Source organism: Eumetopias jubatus, unplaced genomic scaffold (assembly GCF_037043125.1).
Source record: "Eumetopias jubatus isolate StellerSeaLion01/CBP00866 unplaced genomic scaffold, mEumJub1_p1.0 scaffold_14, whole genome shotgun sequence".
NCBI classification, from domain to species: Eukaryota; Metazoa; Chordata; class Mammalia; order Carnivora; family Otariidae; genus Eumetopias; species Eumetopias jubatus.
Window position 1 is genome coordinate 76,203,581 of NW_028274820.1, and position 17,502 is coordinate 76,221,082.

A 17,502-nucleotide genomic window follows, 5' to 3' on the forward strand; every position below is an offset into this window, starting at 1 on the left:
GTCTGCTTCTCCCTCTGACCCTCTTCCCTCTCGTGATCTCTATCTCTCATTTTCTCTCTCTCTCAGATAAATAAATAAAATCTTAAAAAAATTCAATTTATGGTTATGAATGAGAAGAAGGCTTTGGGGTCAAATGTTTGGTTCAAAGCCTAGCTTTACCACTTAGTAGCTGTGTGACACTGGGCGAGTTATTCAAACTTGAATAGATCCCAGTACATAACCAGTGCTTCGTAAATGATAGCTATTACTGTATCTTTAAATAGAATATCTACCTACCTGCACAAATACTCATATCATTTGCATTTCCCTCTAAATGCTGTAAGCAATCTTAAAGCATCCATTTGATTTTTATAGGGCACAGGAATATGTTTTCCTAGTGTTTAAAAATGATAGCTAGATTCTAAGGCTTACTTCAGAAATTAAAATTAATATTTTAACACATTTTCCATTATTACATTTTCTGGATTAAACCTACGATTCCTGCTATTCAACAAATCCAAGAACTTTTTCTTATAAAACATGAAGAATATAGCTTAGATTTCTAGTGAGGGCATTGCTGATAAGTTAATGAGTCAATAAACCCTAAAAGGAAAATAGCAAAAGCAAAACATTTTGTATTAGGCATTGAATCTAAAAACACGATTCAGAGGTAGACAGAATCTCAATATTTTTTGAGATTCTATTCTTGGTGTGGTATACAAACATTTTTATAAAGACTACAAACAACTGTGGCAGTGAATAGGTGTTATTTTTTATGCTGAATATGGAAAAATTCTTCCTTTAGCACTTAGTATATAAAGCCAAAAATTACCATCAGGCTCTAGTGTATCGAGATAAACAAAAATTTGACACTCTTGTTTACCCTGTGAAAAGCAGAATCTTAAGCCTTTGTTTTGGTATATAAGCCAGTACTCTTTGTATCTTATGAAAAGTTATAGGTGTATATCTGCATGTATGTTTACTTTCTTTTATGTTTTTGTGTGCATGTTTTCTTTTTCTCATTTATTAATTATCGGAAGTTATATGCAATTTTCTATCCAAAATTGTATTTTTCTTTTAAGTATTTTTTTGTGACTATGAAAGTAATCAGATAATTACTGATAGATTGATGTCTATCCAGTTTTTTTTTCCCATGGGAATATCTACTTAATAGAGGGTGATCATTGCTTTATATAATGTGTTATAAATCTGCTTCTCTTCTTAATGTATTATGAATGCTTTTTCATGTCATTAGATGCTTTTCTACCTAGTCACCTTAATGTTTAATGAATCATGTGGCTGTACCATAATTTATCAGTTCCCCATTGTTAAATATTTATATTGCCTCTAATTTTTCATAATTATAAACAGTCCTTCAATGCACATCCCTTTAAAACCTAATTTTAGCAGATTTGCAGATTTTCAAATTGCTTTCCAGAAAAGATGTACTAATTTACTTTCTTGCTACTAAAGTGTGCAAATTCAGTCCTCACCAATAATAGGTATTATCACTTAAAAAATATTTCCAAATCACTCGGTGAGAAAGAGTATGTTATTATTTTTACTTGCATTACTTTTGTGAGTTTCCAGTGAATTTAAACAGTTTTTATATATTAAGCATTTATATTTCTTTTTGTATATGCAACTGCCTTTTTGTGTTTTTTGGTCTATTTTTGTACTTATCTTTTTCTTTTTGATAAATGAGAAAATATTTTCCCCAGCCTATTGTTTCTAGTGAGTTTTTACCTTTTTATTTTTTATTTTTATTTATTTTTTGACAGAGAGATACTCAGTGAGAGAGGGAACACAAGCAGGGGGAATGGGAGAGGGAGAAGCAGGCTTCCCACAGAGCAGGGAGCCTGATGTGGGGCTTGATCCCAGGACCCTGGGACCATGACTTGAGCTGAAGGCAGATGCTTAACGACTGAGCCACCCAGGCGCTGCTACCTTTTATTTTCTTAACAATTAGAAGTTTTAATTTTTAAAAATTTGCTGCCAAATCTATAAACCTTTTCCTTTGTTCTCTGCTTTTGTCATCCGACATTTTTAAAAGTCCTTCCTAACCAAATATTTTTGTTTCTACATGTAAATATCCAATCCATTTGGGATTTAATTTGGTGTATGTTTGAGATAGAAACCTAATTTTAAAAATGAGTATCCAGTTTCTTCATCATTTATTGCATAATCTATACCTTCTCCACTGAATTAAAATGCCATGTTATATATAAAATTATTACATGTACTTGGACCTGTTCACAGATAAATCTCTCTATTTCTTTGTCATGCCACATATTATAATAGCTGTATAATATGACTTAATATGCAGTAATGTAAACGCTCTCACATTTTTCTTATCCCCCAAATGTTCTTGACTAGTTTCTAATTTTTCTTTTTTTTTTTTTTTAAAGATTTTATTTATTTATTTGACAGAGAGAGACTCAGCGAGAGAGGGAACACAAGCAGGGGGAGTGGGAGAGGGAGAAGCAGGCTTCCCACGGAGCAGGGAGCCCGATGCGGGACTCGATCCCAGGACTCTGGGATCATGACCTGAGCCGAAGGCAGACGCTTAACGACTGAGCCACCCAGGCGCCCTAGTTTCTAATTTTTTCAAATGGAATTTAGAATCCTTTATCCATTGATTCAACAAATATTTGCTGGGTGGATATTCCGTGGTAGGTATTGTGCATCGTGTTGGGACTGTTGTAGAAACTAAGACAGACAATCCCTGCTACTTTGGTGCTGAAAGTTCAGTTCCAAAGAATCTACTTGAAATTCTGATGAAGATTGCGTTAGTCTTACAAAATGGAGGAGAATGCTAATTTTCATAGTATTCGGTTTTTCTTTATAGATAATTTTTAAGTCCTTAAGACTTTTATTTAAGATTTTAAACTATGTCTTAGGAATGTTTGTCAAATATATTTAAAGTATATATATATAAATAAATTATTGGTATTTATAATGTCTCATATTACATCGATTGTTATATTAATGAGATACTTATTTAATATTATTATTATTTTTAAATAATATTTTATTTATTTATTTGAAAGAGAGACAGCAAGAGTGAGAGATGGAACACAAGCAGGGGGAGTGGGAGAGGGAGAAACAGGCTTCCCGCCGAGCAGGGAGCCCGGATGCGGAGCTTGATCCCAGGACTCTGGGATCATGACCTGAGCCAAAGGCAGCCACTTAAAGACTGAGCCACCCAGGCGCACCTATAATGTCTTTTATTTATTACATCAATTGTTATATTAATGAGATACTTATTTAATATTATGCTTGGTATATAGAAATTTATTTTCTTAGTATAGTTATTTTTTAAACTTCTACCTATTAAACTCTTGATTCACTTAAATTTGTTATATGGATAGTCCTATGCTGATAATGATACTTTTCACTTCTTTATAATAATTATACATTGATCATTTGTCTTGAGTTGTATCAGCTAAAAGTTCTGGGAAAATGTTAAATTGTTCTAATAACCAGTATTCCTATTGTTTGTGTTTGCCTGACCCTAAAGGTAATGCTTCTAGAGTTTTATTACTTCGTTTATTAGTATTAATTAATTAGGTGCTGATTGTTGTCTTGAGGGAGAATTTCTCAGGTTAATGAAACATCTTTACATTCAAGTATATTTAGAACATATAGCAGAAACTGGTGTTGAAATTTTACCAGATTTCTTTACGGTTGTTTATTGAGATAATCATAGGTTCTTCTATAGTCTATTGGTACTCTATTAATTTCTCAGTATTGAGAAATCTTAACTTCTCAATATTTCTCAAATAATGTCCCAGTATTCCTGGGATAAAGGCATAAAATATATTTAAAACAACTTGAGATGATGATGGTGGTGATGATTTTGCTGACCACATGTCATAGAAAATCATGTAACCTTAGAAGTTCATCAACTAATCATGTACTATTATCAGAAGAAACAACTGTGCTTTGGACTGAGAAGTGTAGTTTTTAAGGTAGCCTTGTAATTGCAAGCCTGAACAAAGTTTCTTGTTTTCACCTGAACTTTCTTTCATGGTCTAAATATTGGGCAGACTTCCCTTTTTCTAGAAGCATCTGGCTCTGTCCTGGGTATGGAGGTAGAACAGAAATGCCGAAAGGATTTAGACTCATCCACAGTGATGTTGAGCTTTGGTATGGAAGATCTTATGAAAGACCAGATATGCTCCCAGCAGGTCTTTTCAGCCTTCTTAAGTTTTCTCTGGGAGGCTGATCTAAATTGCGACTCAAGATTATTCCCACCAGGAATGCAATCACTTGCGTGGTTCTCTAACCTGACCCTCTCTACCCAGATAGTCTTCTAAACTCACACTATTCTGACCTGCAGCCCCCTGAGGAGAAAATGCCTATTGTGGTGGCAGGATGTGGGCCAGGACAATTGCCAAAGGAATCTCCAGCCTCTGTCAGGAGACTCCTCAGACTCAGATCATATAAACAAAGATGTTAGCACTGGAGGGGACCTTCAAGATCAGCTTGCCCCCACTTGGTTTATCAGTGAGGAAAATGTCCAGAGAAAGGAAGAGACTAATGTAACACAGATAGTACAGGTAATGTGGACAGGAACTTGGGTTTCATGACTCTGAAGTTCACTTTTGCAGTAGCTTGAAAATAGATATTCAGGCTTCTTCTGTTATCTAAGTGAAACATTAAGTGAATTGCATCCTGATTTGTGTCATAAAATATGTAATAAACAAACATGTAATAAAACATGTAATCAAATTTTCAAATAAATTTATGTTACTCCTTATGACATTTGAGCCTCAGTCAGCTTCCACTATTTTATATGGTGGCAAATTGGGAAATTTCTTTAGTTTCAGAATAGTCCAAGCCATGAAGTATACAAAGCTTTCACATATCAAGAATAGAGGACTTTGTTTTTCCCAGTCATTTACAGGGATGATTTTTGTAAAGGACTGTAATTCATAGACCAAGCTGGTTACCATTGTTTTCCTTTCTAAAAAAAAAAAAAAAAATCAGGTGCTATCTGTAAGTGGTTCCATTGTAAATATTAGAGAACATGCTGCTTCAAACAGATTAGGGAAATTACTTTGGGGGGGGGGTGGAGCACTGATTTTGTCCTTGAATGTTGGCAGTTCCATGTTGCAGTGAGGTTTATGTTGGTTTGTTGTTTGCAGATGATCCTATTATTGGCATTTTTCTCTACCAAAAATAAAGTACATTTTTTTTTTTTCTGTGAACATGTACCCTCCCAGAGTAGCATAACTGGTGTCTTTGTGGAATAGCCATTATTGTTCAAAGGATAAGTATGTCCTCTTTTGGTTGAGGCAAGATGACAACTAATTCAGTAATGGCAATGTGTAAAATAGATGCCTGAATCGATTAAGACATATTTTACTTATTTTGTTAAAAACTGCAACTGAGGGGCACCTGGGTGGCTCAGTCGTTAGGCGTCTGCCTTCTGCTCGGGTCATGATCCCGGGGTCCTGGGATCGAGCCCCGCATTGGGCTCCCTGCTTGGCGGGAAGCCTGCTTTCTCCCTCTCCCACTCCCCCTGCTTGTGTTCCCTCTCTCGCTGTGTCTCTCTGTCAAATAAATAAATCTTAAAACAAAAAACAAAAAACAAAAAACTGCAACTGAATAACCACTCAGCAAGTAGGTCTGTTGTGATAGAGATGGCAGGTTATGGAAAAAATATACTGCCAAACAGTGGCGGGGAGTGGAGTTCAAATTACTCACTAGGAAAACACGTACACCTGTACATTTCTCATTCTAAAAATGATGTGTACAGCTCAACTGCCAAAATATTTCATGTGTGTCGTGATAATCAAATGCAAATATCCCATGAACTCTGCTATGTAGATGTTATTAATGAACACACCATTCCAGAAACCACACCTTTGCTCTATGGTCACTATTCACTTTTCAATCAAAAATACCCTATACATAAACTTGTCTCCGAATGACTTTTGCTAGAACCAAAAACCACATCTTATTTCAAAGCATAAAAATATTGAAAATAATGTCAAGAGTTTTACATATGGTGTGGCCCTCTGTGTAAGCCCCTTTTAAATCCTTCTCTAAAGATGAAAATTCTTATGTTGAAATTATGGGGCCCTTTTGTGGAAAGGAAATGAAATCTAATTTCTTGGTTTTTCCTCTTTTCAGGAAGTCACCAAATCAGTCCAGCCTCTCTTACTGGGAAGAATCATAGCTTCCTACGACCCAGATAACAAGGAAGAACGCTCCATTGCGATTTACCTAGGCATAGGCTTATGCCTTCTCTTTGTCATGAGGACGCTGCTCCTGCACCCAGCCATTTTTGGCCTTCACCACATTGGAATGCAGATGAGAATAGCTATGTTTAGCTTGATTTATAAGAAGGTAATGCTTTCTTGAACAGTCTCTGTGTTTTAAATGTCTTAAATGTCATGTTGATACACATAAGGGATAAACGCTGAAATCAATTTTGTATGCCTGTGTAGTAAATGGCAGCAATAATGTTCCTAATTTTCCTTGGTAATTAATTCAGTTCATTTCAGCTAATAATTATTGAGCATCTTCTATAAACTGTATTATAGATTTCATTTTATTAAATTAGTCATGTCATCATTTTTTGGAATCTGTGGCTCCCCATTAAAACGATACTATCTGCATAAAAGTCATTGACAAAATATCATCTTGTGGTAAAATGCCATGTATCTTTATGTTCAATAACAAGAGTATAGTATGTAATTGTTAGTCTTAATCCAAGAGGTAACAGTTTCTCCCTTAATTAGTTGTAACCCAGTGGTGGCATCCACTCATCCACTGCTTTATTTTGAGTTAGATTTTTGTCATCCTGTGAGTTCTGCAAATTAAAAATTTTTGCAACAGCACATGCATGGCAACCATAAGAACCTTCTCTGCTTTTCTGTGTGCATTGTCCAGTCAGAAGCCCAAGTTGCTGAAGCATGATTTAGGTGAATGCAGATTAAGACCTACCTACCTTACAAAACCAATTTAAGGTCATTTCAGTAACACGTGTTTTCTAGACTATGTGTGACTGCTTGGAACTACCAAGTCATTATAGAAAGCTCTTTTGGTTGAATCATTTCGATATTGCTTTACCCTTCTTCTCTTTTTCCTCCCCCACTGTAAAAACTTTGTATACTTGGCTTATAAGGGACCTGGATCTGAAATTACCTCTAGCAAATAACCCATAACACTTCCATAATATATATGCAAGGTCAGTTGTATTGTAAAACCTCGATAGTCATACTTTATTGTTCAAAACAGCCTTTTATGGAGGCACAAGAAAAAAAAAACGGAGTCCACAGTTTAATCAGATTACCTCAGCTACAACCTCTTCAGTTTACAAGTACCAGGAAAACATGGGTAATAAATCAACAAAAATTTTATTTTGATCCAGAAGTTTTATGTAAGTGAATAAATTATTGGGTATTACTTGGGAGGTAGAATTGCACAGCATGAATATCAAAGAAAGTTCAATTCAGTCTAAAAAATATTTATAAAAAATGCTAATTATCATCATAGTAAGTGATAGCTAAGGATGTGCATGACAAGCTTCTAAGTGAGCTAGGTATATTATCTCATTTGACCTTCTCTAGAACTCTCTATGGTAGGACCTATTCTCCCCGTTTTAAGCGTAAGATATTTTAAGAAACTAAGACCTATAGAGCACTGTGCAAAAACGTCAGGATTTCTGAAATGGGTGAATCATAGTCCTTGACATGGAGGATTTTCCAAATATTAGAGGGGGAAAAGTGCTGGAATAATATAGCAAGGCAAATTGTCTTATATAGGAGGAGAGAGGTCTGAGGTACTCTAGGCTAAAGGGGAGGAAGGATCAAAGAAGGAGAAGGTTAGTTTGTAAATAAGTCCATATATAACGTTTAGCACAAATACAGCAATATATGCCCTTTCACGTCCAGAACACGTTCAGGACAAGTTAGAAGCTATTGTGTCTGTCCTTTTTTTCTCTCATTTGTGAGTAGCTGTGCTCTTACCCGATTTGTTTACCCTTCTAGGCGCACTTATTAGCCTGCATTGGCATCATCACTAGGAAAATGCAGCTGTATCTTCCCATGGTTGTGGTCTGGTCCCTAAAGTGAGCCTGAAGTTAACTGGTCCCATATCTGACCGGCTCCATCCACACGGCAGGCAGCCACTAACTCTTTCTTACAGTATCCTAAATATTGTACTACAATGCTGTTTTGCTTTGTTCTACAATCTGCAACTATGATACATTCAAATTATATTTTAAGTAATGAATCTAAATACATTATATAATTGTCAAATCATTATGGTGTGCATCTGAAACTAAGACAAGATTGTGAAGTCAATTATACTTCAATTCAAAATTAAAAAATACAAGAAAATAATGAATCTAAATACAAACTAAATTTATCTTTGCCTGTGAATTTCTAGAAGATAGAGATAATTAACATGAACAAATATTTACTGAGTGCCCTCTGTGCACAGAGCTCCCTGTTAAGCCCTCTGAACTCAAAAATCACCTGAGACAGTCTGTTACTGGCTCCAGTGTAACCCAGCTCAATAGAATTTTCCCTGTCATATTGTTCTAATAGTGTTTTGAAATAAACTGCTTTGATTCCTTCTTCATCTGTGCTTATCTAAATGCTATTCATTATTCCACACCCATCTTAAATTCTACCTCCTCAATAAAATCCAGATTTTTGTAGCCAGATATGTGAACCTTCTCTTAACCACCCTATTATATTCTGCTCCCTTTAACTCATTTATCATATCAAATTTAGTTATGTGCGTACTAGGTTACCTTGAGGCAAGAATTATGTATTAAGAAATCCTAATAATAATCCCTGAAGCCTTGAATCCAGTGATTTGCATCTCCTAAGTGCTCAATACATATACATTTAGTTGAAACAAATGTTGGATGGGTATCCTCCAATCAGAAGCATCTAGTGGCTAATCGATTCTTATTAAATTTTGCACGCAAAGTATGACTGTGATCTTTCACAATCGTGAATTATCTACTTAATTTTACTTGTGTATAGGGATGTATTTTTCTTTGTAATATTTAAGGATTTTGTATTGTTAATACAATCTTTCACAAAATCATTAATGATTCAGTTATTCATAATATACTTTATTGACTTTAATCATATTCAATAGAATTACTATAGGACTCTACTGTAGGTCAGTAGTGTTGCTTTAAGATTATAGTTTTTTTTAATTTTTAATTTTTAAAGATTTTATTTATTAGAGAGAGTGAGCACAAGTGGGGAAGAGGGGCAGAGGGGCAAAGGGAGAGGGAGAAGCAGGCTCCCCGGTAAGTAGAGAGCCTGATGCGGGGCTCAATCCTAGGATCTGGGGAACATGACCTGAGCCAAAGGCAGGCACTTGACCGACTGAGCCACCCAGGTGCCCCAAGGTTATAGGTTTTAATCTCAAATTTTGCTACCTGTAAAAACAAAACAAAAAAGCCCACCAAAATCTCCATACTATATAGATGGATATTTAAGTGTAATATCATTCCTGTTTGGGAGTAGAAAGCATGTCATTATTACTGTCTAGATGCTGGAAAATGAAATAACTACAGACATGTTAATATAGTATTTTTTGTGAAGAGAAATATTTATAAATCTCTGAAGATACCAAGGTAAATGACCATAAAATAATAATTTTCATGAACTTTACTTAAACATGCATGCATAGTGACCTCATTCTTCAGCTGTTTTATTATGTTACTTATTCATATATATGTCTTCTCTTTGTCAGCATCATCTAACTTCCCATTTTCCCTTTAGACTTTAAAGCTGTCAAGCCGTGTTCTGGATAAAATAAGTATTGGACAACTTGTTAGTCTCCTTTCCAACAACCTGAACAAATTTGATGAAGTATGTACCTACTGATTTAATCTTAATATTTTCTGCATTATCGTTATACCTCGTACAGGCCCAAGGGTTTTCCTGGGTCTGTTAATGGTGACATATGGTTAAGTCATACACATCCCTACCTTCTCTATTTCTGCCAGCAACGGTTGTGTAGCCAGGTGCCATTCTGGGGTCTCATGGGACCACCTAATGCAAAGGCATCTTGGCTTGCTATGTATTTAATGAAGCTTTTCAAAATTCAAGTTTTATCAGATCTTGTTTCCTCTGAATACTTTAAATCAGTTATTTACTTTGCCTGAATGTGATACTCTGAGCAATTCTTGTTCAGTGCTGTCTTATGACACAAATAAATGCAAGGTCTTTGAGGACAGATAGTGTGTTTTATTTATCTTAGCATTCTCAGTATTTAGCAGCATGTTAAACCTACAGCAGGTGCTAAATAAGTTATGATTGAATTAAGCGTGCATTTATTCTTAATATTTTGTCAGGTGATAGAGTTGTTATACTGAGAGCCTTTGGAGACCCCTTTGCTCTTGCATGTTTACGTCATGGCTCTTGCTTTAGCCAAATAGAAGTAAATTATGTAAAATAAATCCCTGACATGCTACTTAAGATATTTAATCTTAATTGCATTGAATAAAAATACACTGAAAAATGCAATGACTCGAAATTTGTTCCCTGGGAAATCCTAGTCTTTTTGTAGAATGTTTATGCGCGTTGCTGTGCCCTCCATGGAACGAAAACCTTGATTTTAGCATGCTGGGAACCATGATGTGTTTGACTGTCTGAGTTCTCTGTGCTCACTTTCTCTCATCTAGGCTTGTTTGTCTGTCACTGGTTTTCACTGGGATTTTGTTTTCCAGGGACTGGCACTGGCACATTTTGTGTGGATTGCTCCCTTACAAGTGACGCTCCTGATGGGGCTGCTCTGGGATTTGTTACAAGCCTCCGCCTTCTGTGGTCTTGCTTTCCTCATAGTCCTCGCCCTTTTTCAAGCCGTGTTGGGAAGAATTTTGATGAAGTACAGGTAGTAGCCCTCTAGTTACACAGCTCGAAAGGGTTTTAAATTGATTTTCACAAAGTCTACTCGAGTAAAACCAGGACTGCTCTATTTACTGAACCGGGATCTACTTACTGGGTATCAGTAAAAAGGAATTATTTTAATAGTGTAAATAATACTCCCTATATCAATGGGATGTATTTTTTTTTTTTGGCGTATCTGTCTATAGAATTTCTTTTTAAATATGTAAAGATTCAGTTCATTTGTATAGATCGTAAGACTTAGATAGAATGGATAAAGCATATATGTGCATGGGAGGGAATGCATATATTTTGGATAGAGCTCTATAGGTTTTTCCTACTCTGGTTCATGTCATGGATCATCACACCAGAACCTTAGTTACTTTTTATTACAGAATGTGTCAGTGATACCAGTCCCAGTGTATGATAGAGGACTTCTAGAGTTTGTCAGCTAGAAGATGATAGAATGTATACAAATTTTGGAGTCTGCTAGCTCTTGGCTTGAATCCCAAGCCACTTTGCCTCACTGAGTCTCTGGTTTTTCATCTTTAAAATGGAAATAACCACTTTTCCTGGAGCGCCATGAGGTGTCCTACACTGGGACAGTCTATGGAATGTGTCTAATAGTGTCTGGTACATAGAGGGCATTTACTAAAAGATAGCTGTTGTTTTTGTTATTATCTATCAGATAATAAAATAAGTGTCCATCTGTTTGGTAAGAAGTGTGGCCTTTTCAAAAAAGCTTTTGTAGTTCTTCGTGACAATTTGACTTCGTTTTACTAAGTATTTGATTGATTGATTGATTGATTTACAGAGATCAGAGAGCTGGAAAGATCAATGAAAGACTTGTGATCACCTCAGAAATGATTGAAAATATCCAATCTGTTAAAGCATACTGCTGGGAGGAAGCAATGGAAAAAATGATTGAAAACATAAGACAGTAAGTCCTTCTGATAATTTCAATATCATTAGCCAGTCAATGTTTAGTATTTTAAAAATGAGTATGTCACAGTGGACTTACTTCCAGTTCATATTTGAAGTTTCTGACTATCAGTTGTTTTAAGTTACATCAATATTCATGCATCAATATCAAGTAGCATAAAGTCATTTTCATGGGCTGTAGTTTTATTTAGTTGGTTAAGTGTGTTACTTTTCATTACAAAGATATTTATGCCTTATGAAAGAACCTCCTATATGTGTTTCTGACTCCTTGTTATACTTATTAACTACAATAATGATCACAGTGCTGGAGGCTGATTGAAACCTCAAATGAAACTACCAGAGGGTACCTGGGTGGCTCAGTTGTTAAGCGTCTGCCTTCGGTTCACTGGGATCGAGCTCTGCGTAGGGCTCCCTGCTCCGCGGGGAGCCTGCTTCTCCCCTGCTTGTGTACCCTCTCTTGCCATGTCTTTCTCTGTCAAATAAATAAATAAAGTCTTAAAAAAAAAAAAGAAACTACCAGAGTCATAACTGTATAATTCTGAACCAAATAAGTGGTTTTCTGTTATTCCATTTCACTTAACTTATGTTATGGCTCATGAAAAATGAAAGAAACCCTTCTCTTTGGTTAAAATATCATATCATCATTCTTCCTTAAGAATAATAATGCAGGGTAATATATCCATAAATTATGTTTCTAGAAACCCTGCACTTGAGAGGTCAGCTCAAGCAATGAAAGCCATCACCTGAGAGAATCAGTACTTGGCACCTGTCTCTAGTCTTTTTTCACCTCAGATAACCTCTCTTTCACTGATTGGTAAGGATTATATCCAGCAAAAAAGTACAGCCCAGACTGAGATATGATTCCTGTGACAGTTTGGGGCACAATATAAATTAGGGCATTTCTGCAGCCATGAGACCATTTTTCTTCAATCAAGTTCCGTGTTCTACAAACTGCAGTCAAAAAGGGTTCTAGGAGACTCAGTGATAGACATACTACTGTTGAAGACCAGGTAATTTAAGGTCCTATAGCACATGAGAGTTTCACAGGGAAAAATATACTAAAAAGCAGAGTACCCTCTTGGAGGGTGTGAACATGGTTATGAGGAATTGGGGCTGCTGATTCTGGTAGACAGTGGTAACTGAGCTGCAGGTGTGTGATTGGAAAAACAAAAGAAATGCTGAAATATTAAGTCCTTTGCCATGTAAATAGAGAGAGTGAAAGAGTAAATATTTCCCAAACATTATTGGTCACCTGTTTTTATTATGCCTTTCAAGACAAATCCAGGAAAGGAATTATATTTTCTTTCCATGAAACATCCTTAAAGATCTTGGGGAATCGTTTAGTCAGTTGAACTTGTTTTTCTTAGTAACATGTGAGTTTTCCATCATACTTGTCCCCTTGGTCACTTCTACGCCTGTAAGCACAGGCATACCAAGAATGGGAGGAGGAGTTGATCAGAGGATCCGGTTGTCTCGGGCCTCAAGATAGACTCCTGGTCAGGTCATTCTAGGTGCTGACTTTTCTTGACTTTGGTTTTTATTTTTCTTCTTCCTCAAAAGATGAAATTCATCCTTTCTATTGCATATTTCTGTCTGACCAATTCTAATAGCAAATGGTTGGTTGTAACTTGTGTAATCTGGTTCCTTAATCTGGCATGAAATTTTTACCTGAAAAGGCTGGGAAGTGCTGATGTAAATATGGGAAAGCAAGAGTTGCTTCTACTCAAAAGAGCAAATGTAATATTCTGGAAGAACTCGTCAGGATACCCTTCAAAGGGGTTATTGCCTCAGCCTGGGCTCCTATTGAACTGGGCAGAGACTGTATAAAACTCCCTGCCAATCTACTCCTTTATCGCTCTTCTGTAATAAAGTCACTTTCAGGTTTTTTTTTTAATAAGAAACTGATAAAATATTTTTATGACTCATAAAGTACAAGTGATTTTATTACAGAGAGTACTGCTTTCTGGGTGATCCTTAGAAATGTTTTTGAGTCCATTATTCTTTTCTTGTCATACCACTTCTTCCATTTTCCTCGACAGTTTCTAATACATTTCAACAACAATTTTCACAAATTTGTGAACATTTTTGTGAACAAGGTTTTCTAGCATTTTATTAACATCAACCTAGCCACTATTATTCCTTTTTTCTGTTGAGGATTAAGGATTCTAAGCATAGATTCTTAGTGCCGGGCCCTCTGCTGTGCTCTCATTTCTCTTGGCAATGACTCTGCCTGGGAGATGGTATGTTTCCCTTCTACACACTTGGATTCTGTAGGATCAAAGGGAAGAGCAGTTGGCTTAAGAAGGTATGGCTATCACTGGCAGGGTCAGGGGCCAAACTCCAGTGAGATTCCAAAATCACAGTCTGCCTTCAGTGCCAAGTGATTGAACTAAGTAAGCATTAGACCACATTACATTGTGAATCATGGTCTAGGTTGGGCACGTGGAACTTCATGTTCTTTATCAAGGTGCTCAGGGTTAGACTTTTTCTCAGACTAAAAAAAAACAAAAACCGAAAGATTTCTTCTCTGAATTCTACACATGTGTGAAACTAGCCCCCACATGCCAGGCACAGCTGGTGCTGTTGCTCGCTTCCCCCCTCCCCCTCACCGGCAGAACCTCTGCGTGTCTGTTCATGGCTGCCTTTCCCCCTGCAAGAACCGAATAGGAGGATCACAACAGACTCTAATTTTTCTGGTCCCGGCAGAGTGGGATGGAGGTTGAAGGCAGCATTGTTCTCTCTCATTACCAGCATCGGCACTCCCTGTTTTCTGCCTGCTAGAGCACTGAAACCTCTTCTCTGTGTGTTAAAAAAAGAAAAAAAAAGTTCACATTTGCAGTTCAGACTAGAAGATCAGAAGTGAAAAATGGTTGTTGCAGGGGCAGCTGGCTGGCTCAGTTGGTGAAGCGTGTGATTCTTGATGTTGGGGTTGTGGGTTTGAGCCCCATGATGGGTGTAGAGATGACTTAGAAATAAAATCTTTAAAAAATGATTTTTGCAAATAATCATACTAAACTGAGAGACAGAGAACTATAGTAGCCACTCTTTTGTAACTTTTCAGGAGCTACCTGCAACAGAATCCCTTGGGTTCTTGTTAAAACATAGATTCTGGAAGCCGATTGAAAACTCACTCAGTCAGTATCTCTGGGTGGTGGGCCTGAGGCTGCATTTTAACAAGTTTGTCAGGTGATTTTCACCCATGCTAAGGGTTGAGAAACCACTCCTTTGCTACTTATCTGTTGTTTTCAGTGTTCCCCAAAGCCAATCTAGAATTTCTAAAATGTTAAGAATCCATTAGGGAATCACAAAAGTATATTTTTCCTTTATAATCTTGCAATGTTGTCCTCATTTCCACACTTAATTACTTAAAGCACCAACAAATAAAAAATTTGAATCAAAATCTTTACTAATCTTACAGAGTAATAATGAAGTGATTAAAGATATTGAAATACTGTCATCATAGCAATAGAAATAATAATTGAGATTATGAATTATAATTTAAAAATAAATATTTACAGGTATGATGTCCAAGACACTCGTGCATTCATTGCTATTCTCTCAGAGACGGTAACTGAGGCCCAGAGAGATTAAATAACTTGCCCAAGGTCACACAGCTCATATAGGGTGGAGCTAGGATCAGAACACAGACAGAAAGCCTTGAGAGCTTCTGTTCAGGTTTTACATTCCAAGATGCCCGGTATTTGAAAAGTTAGTAAGCATCCTAAATTTTATATATTTTTTTTTTTATAGAACAGAACTGAAACTGACCCGGAAGGCAGCCTATGTGAGATACTTCAATAGCTCAGCCTTCTTCTTCTCAGGGTTCTTTGTGGTGTTTTTATCTGTGCTTCCCTATGCACTGATCAAAACAATCATCCTCCGAAAAATATTCACAACCATCTCATTCTGCATCGTTTTGCGCATGGCAGTCACTCGGCAGTTCCCCTGGGCTGTACAAACATGGTATGACTCTCTTGGAGCAATAAACAAAATACAGGTAATGTACCTAACCGGGCATCGTATGCAATGATTTTAGAACAGTTTTGAACTTTTCTAGTGAGCAAAGTCTCTGGAGACAAAGTCTTGGTCTTGGGCCTGTTCGATGCACAGGATCCTCTCTTGATGTCTACGTGTAGTCTAATGAGCCCTTGTGATGAAAGCACAGTGAAATAAATGAAGGTCTGTGAGATTCTCTCAAGTCAAAGAAGTTGAAGAAAATATTGTTCCTGTAATCTGGATAATTTTATTTAATCAACCAGTAGATCAGTTCTAATGAACTTGGCAAATGTGCAAAAGATTGCAGGAAGTCATAAAACATTCCAGCTAAAGCTAAGAATGTTCACCTTAAACTTTTAAAAAATTTTCAACCTACTTTCCAGAACGTTAGAATGAGAATGGCATTTTATGTCACATCCTAGCAATGCTGATGTAGCTGGTAGCTTGGAAGAGAAGTTCTAAAGTCCTCAGGTGATTATACCAGTATATATAAAGCTAATTGAATCACCACCATGAATTTATGTGTGGTTGTAATTTTTATAATTAATATACAGATCAAAAGTATATTCTTACGCTTTTTTGATATCCATTTAAATATTTAACCAGAAAATAAATCACTGTGATAGAAAGAAAAATGAGGGTGAAGGGTGAACCACTTTTAGGTGGTTCTGCCATTATGTAATCTTGGCCAGACTTTGCCGGTGGTGGCCCATGGACCTAATTTTAGCCTTGAACCTGTTTCACTTGATCTTTAAATTAAAAACAATCAAACAAACAGCCCATTTGCATTAGTTGCCAGCATTTAAAAGTTGGGTGATGTTACATATACACTAAATCATGTCTTTTGAAGAACTGGAATATATAGTAACTGGGTCCTCTTCCCTTATAAGCTGTGGCAACTCCCCCCTCAAAGAGGGCCTGCCCTCTCCCGTTCTGTACAGTCTCTACTCAGCCACCCTCCTTAAATTTATCATCTTGAAACTATGCGGGTTTGAGATCTGTGAGTTAGACAAATTGGGGAATGTAGTTCAGAACCCATAACAGCTCTTAGACTAATCTTATTTCTTCTGTTAACCCTTCTCAACTGAGAGAGATAGAGATAGAGATGGAGAAGAGAGAGAGGAAAAAAAGGAACATACATACAAACTTGAAGAGAGAACATCACAAAGACAGGGAGAGTCCCTGAACAGGAACGTAGGCAGAGAAACGAAACTGGGAGAAAAAGAGAGAAACCAAGGTAGAGATAGTGAGTGAGAGAGGAGTAGAGGAGAAAAAGCCAAAGCGAGGCAAGGAGCAGGCTGTCCTCAATACCTGCTGTGGTAGGACTTCCCGATGCTCCCACCTTTCCTCAGAGAGCCCTAGTAATGTCTAACTGAACCCTTCTTTTAGAGGCAAGGTTCGATGCTTCAAAATCAGTTATTTCAGATCTTCATACCTTTATGTAACCCAGAGAAGTGATGCTATTGATGCCTCAAATAAGGAGGGTGCTGTAGACGTGAAGACATTAGCTTTCTCTCTGTCCTAATGTTGAATTGAGGCTACATTGGAGGGTAATTCAGGGAGGCCTTATAAATTTACCACCCAGGTTAACATGTAAGTGTAGAAGGAAGAATCAGTTGCGTGTTAAAATCTAATGTATAAAAACAGTTTTATAAAATTGCATGTTTTAAGAGTGCCTTTCAAATGTGATAAATCCTAGTGCTTGGCAAATAAC

The 17,502-nt window shown here is 36.7% G+C and overlaps 1 protein-coding gene across 1 annotated transcript in view; it reads left to right on the forward strand.

The window, feature by feature from the left end:
- CFTR (CF transmembrane conductance regulator) overlaps positions 1-17,502 on the forward strand; it is a 140,779-nt gene that overhangs the window by 14,469 nt on the left and 108,808 nt on the right. The window contains exons 4-8 of the mRNA XM_028104872.1: positions 6,121-6,336; positions 9,744-9,833; positions 10,694-10,857; positions 11,665-11,790; positions 15,543-15,789. Of these exons, the coding sequence (XP_027960673.1) occupies positions 6,121-6,336; positions 9,744-9,833; positions 10,694-10,857; positions 11,665-11,790; positions 15,543-15,789 (843 nt within the window). The remainder of the gene's footprint in view (positions 1-6,120; positions 6,337-9,743; positions 9,834-10,693; positions 10,858-11,664; positions 11,791-15,542; positions 15,790-17,502) is intronic.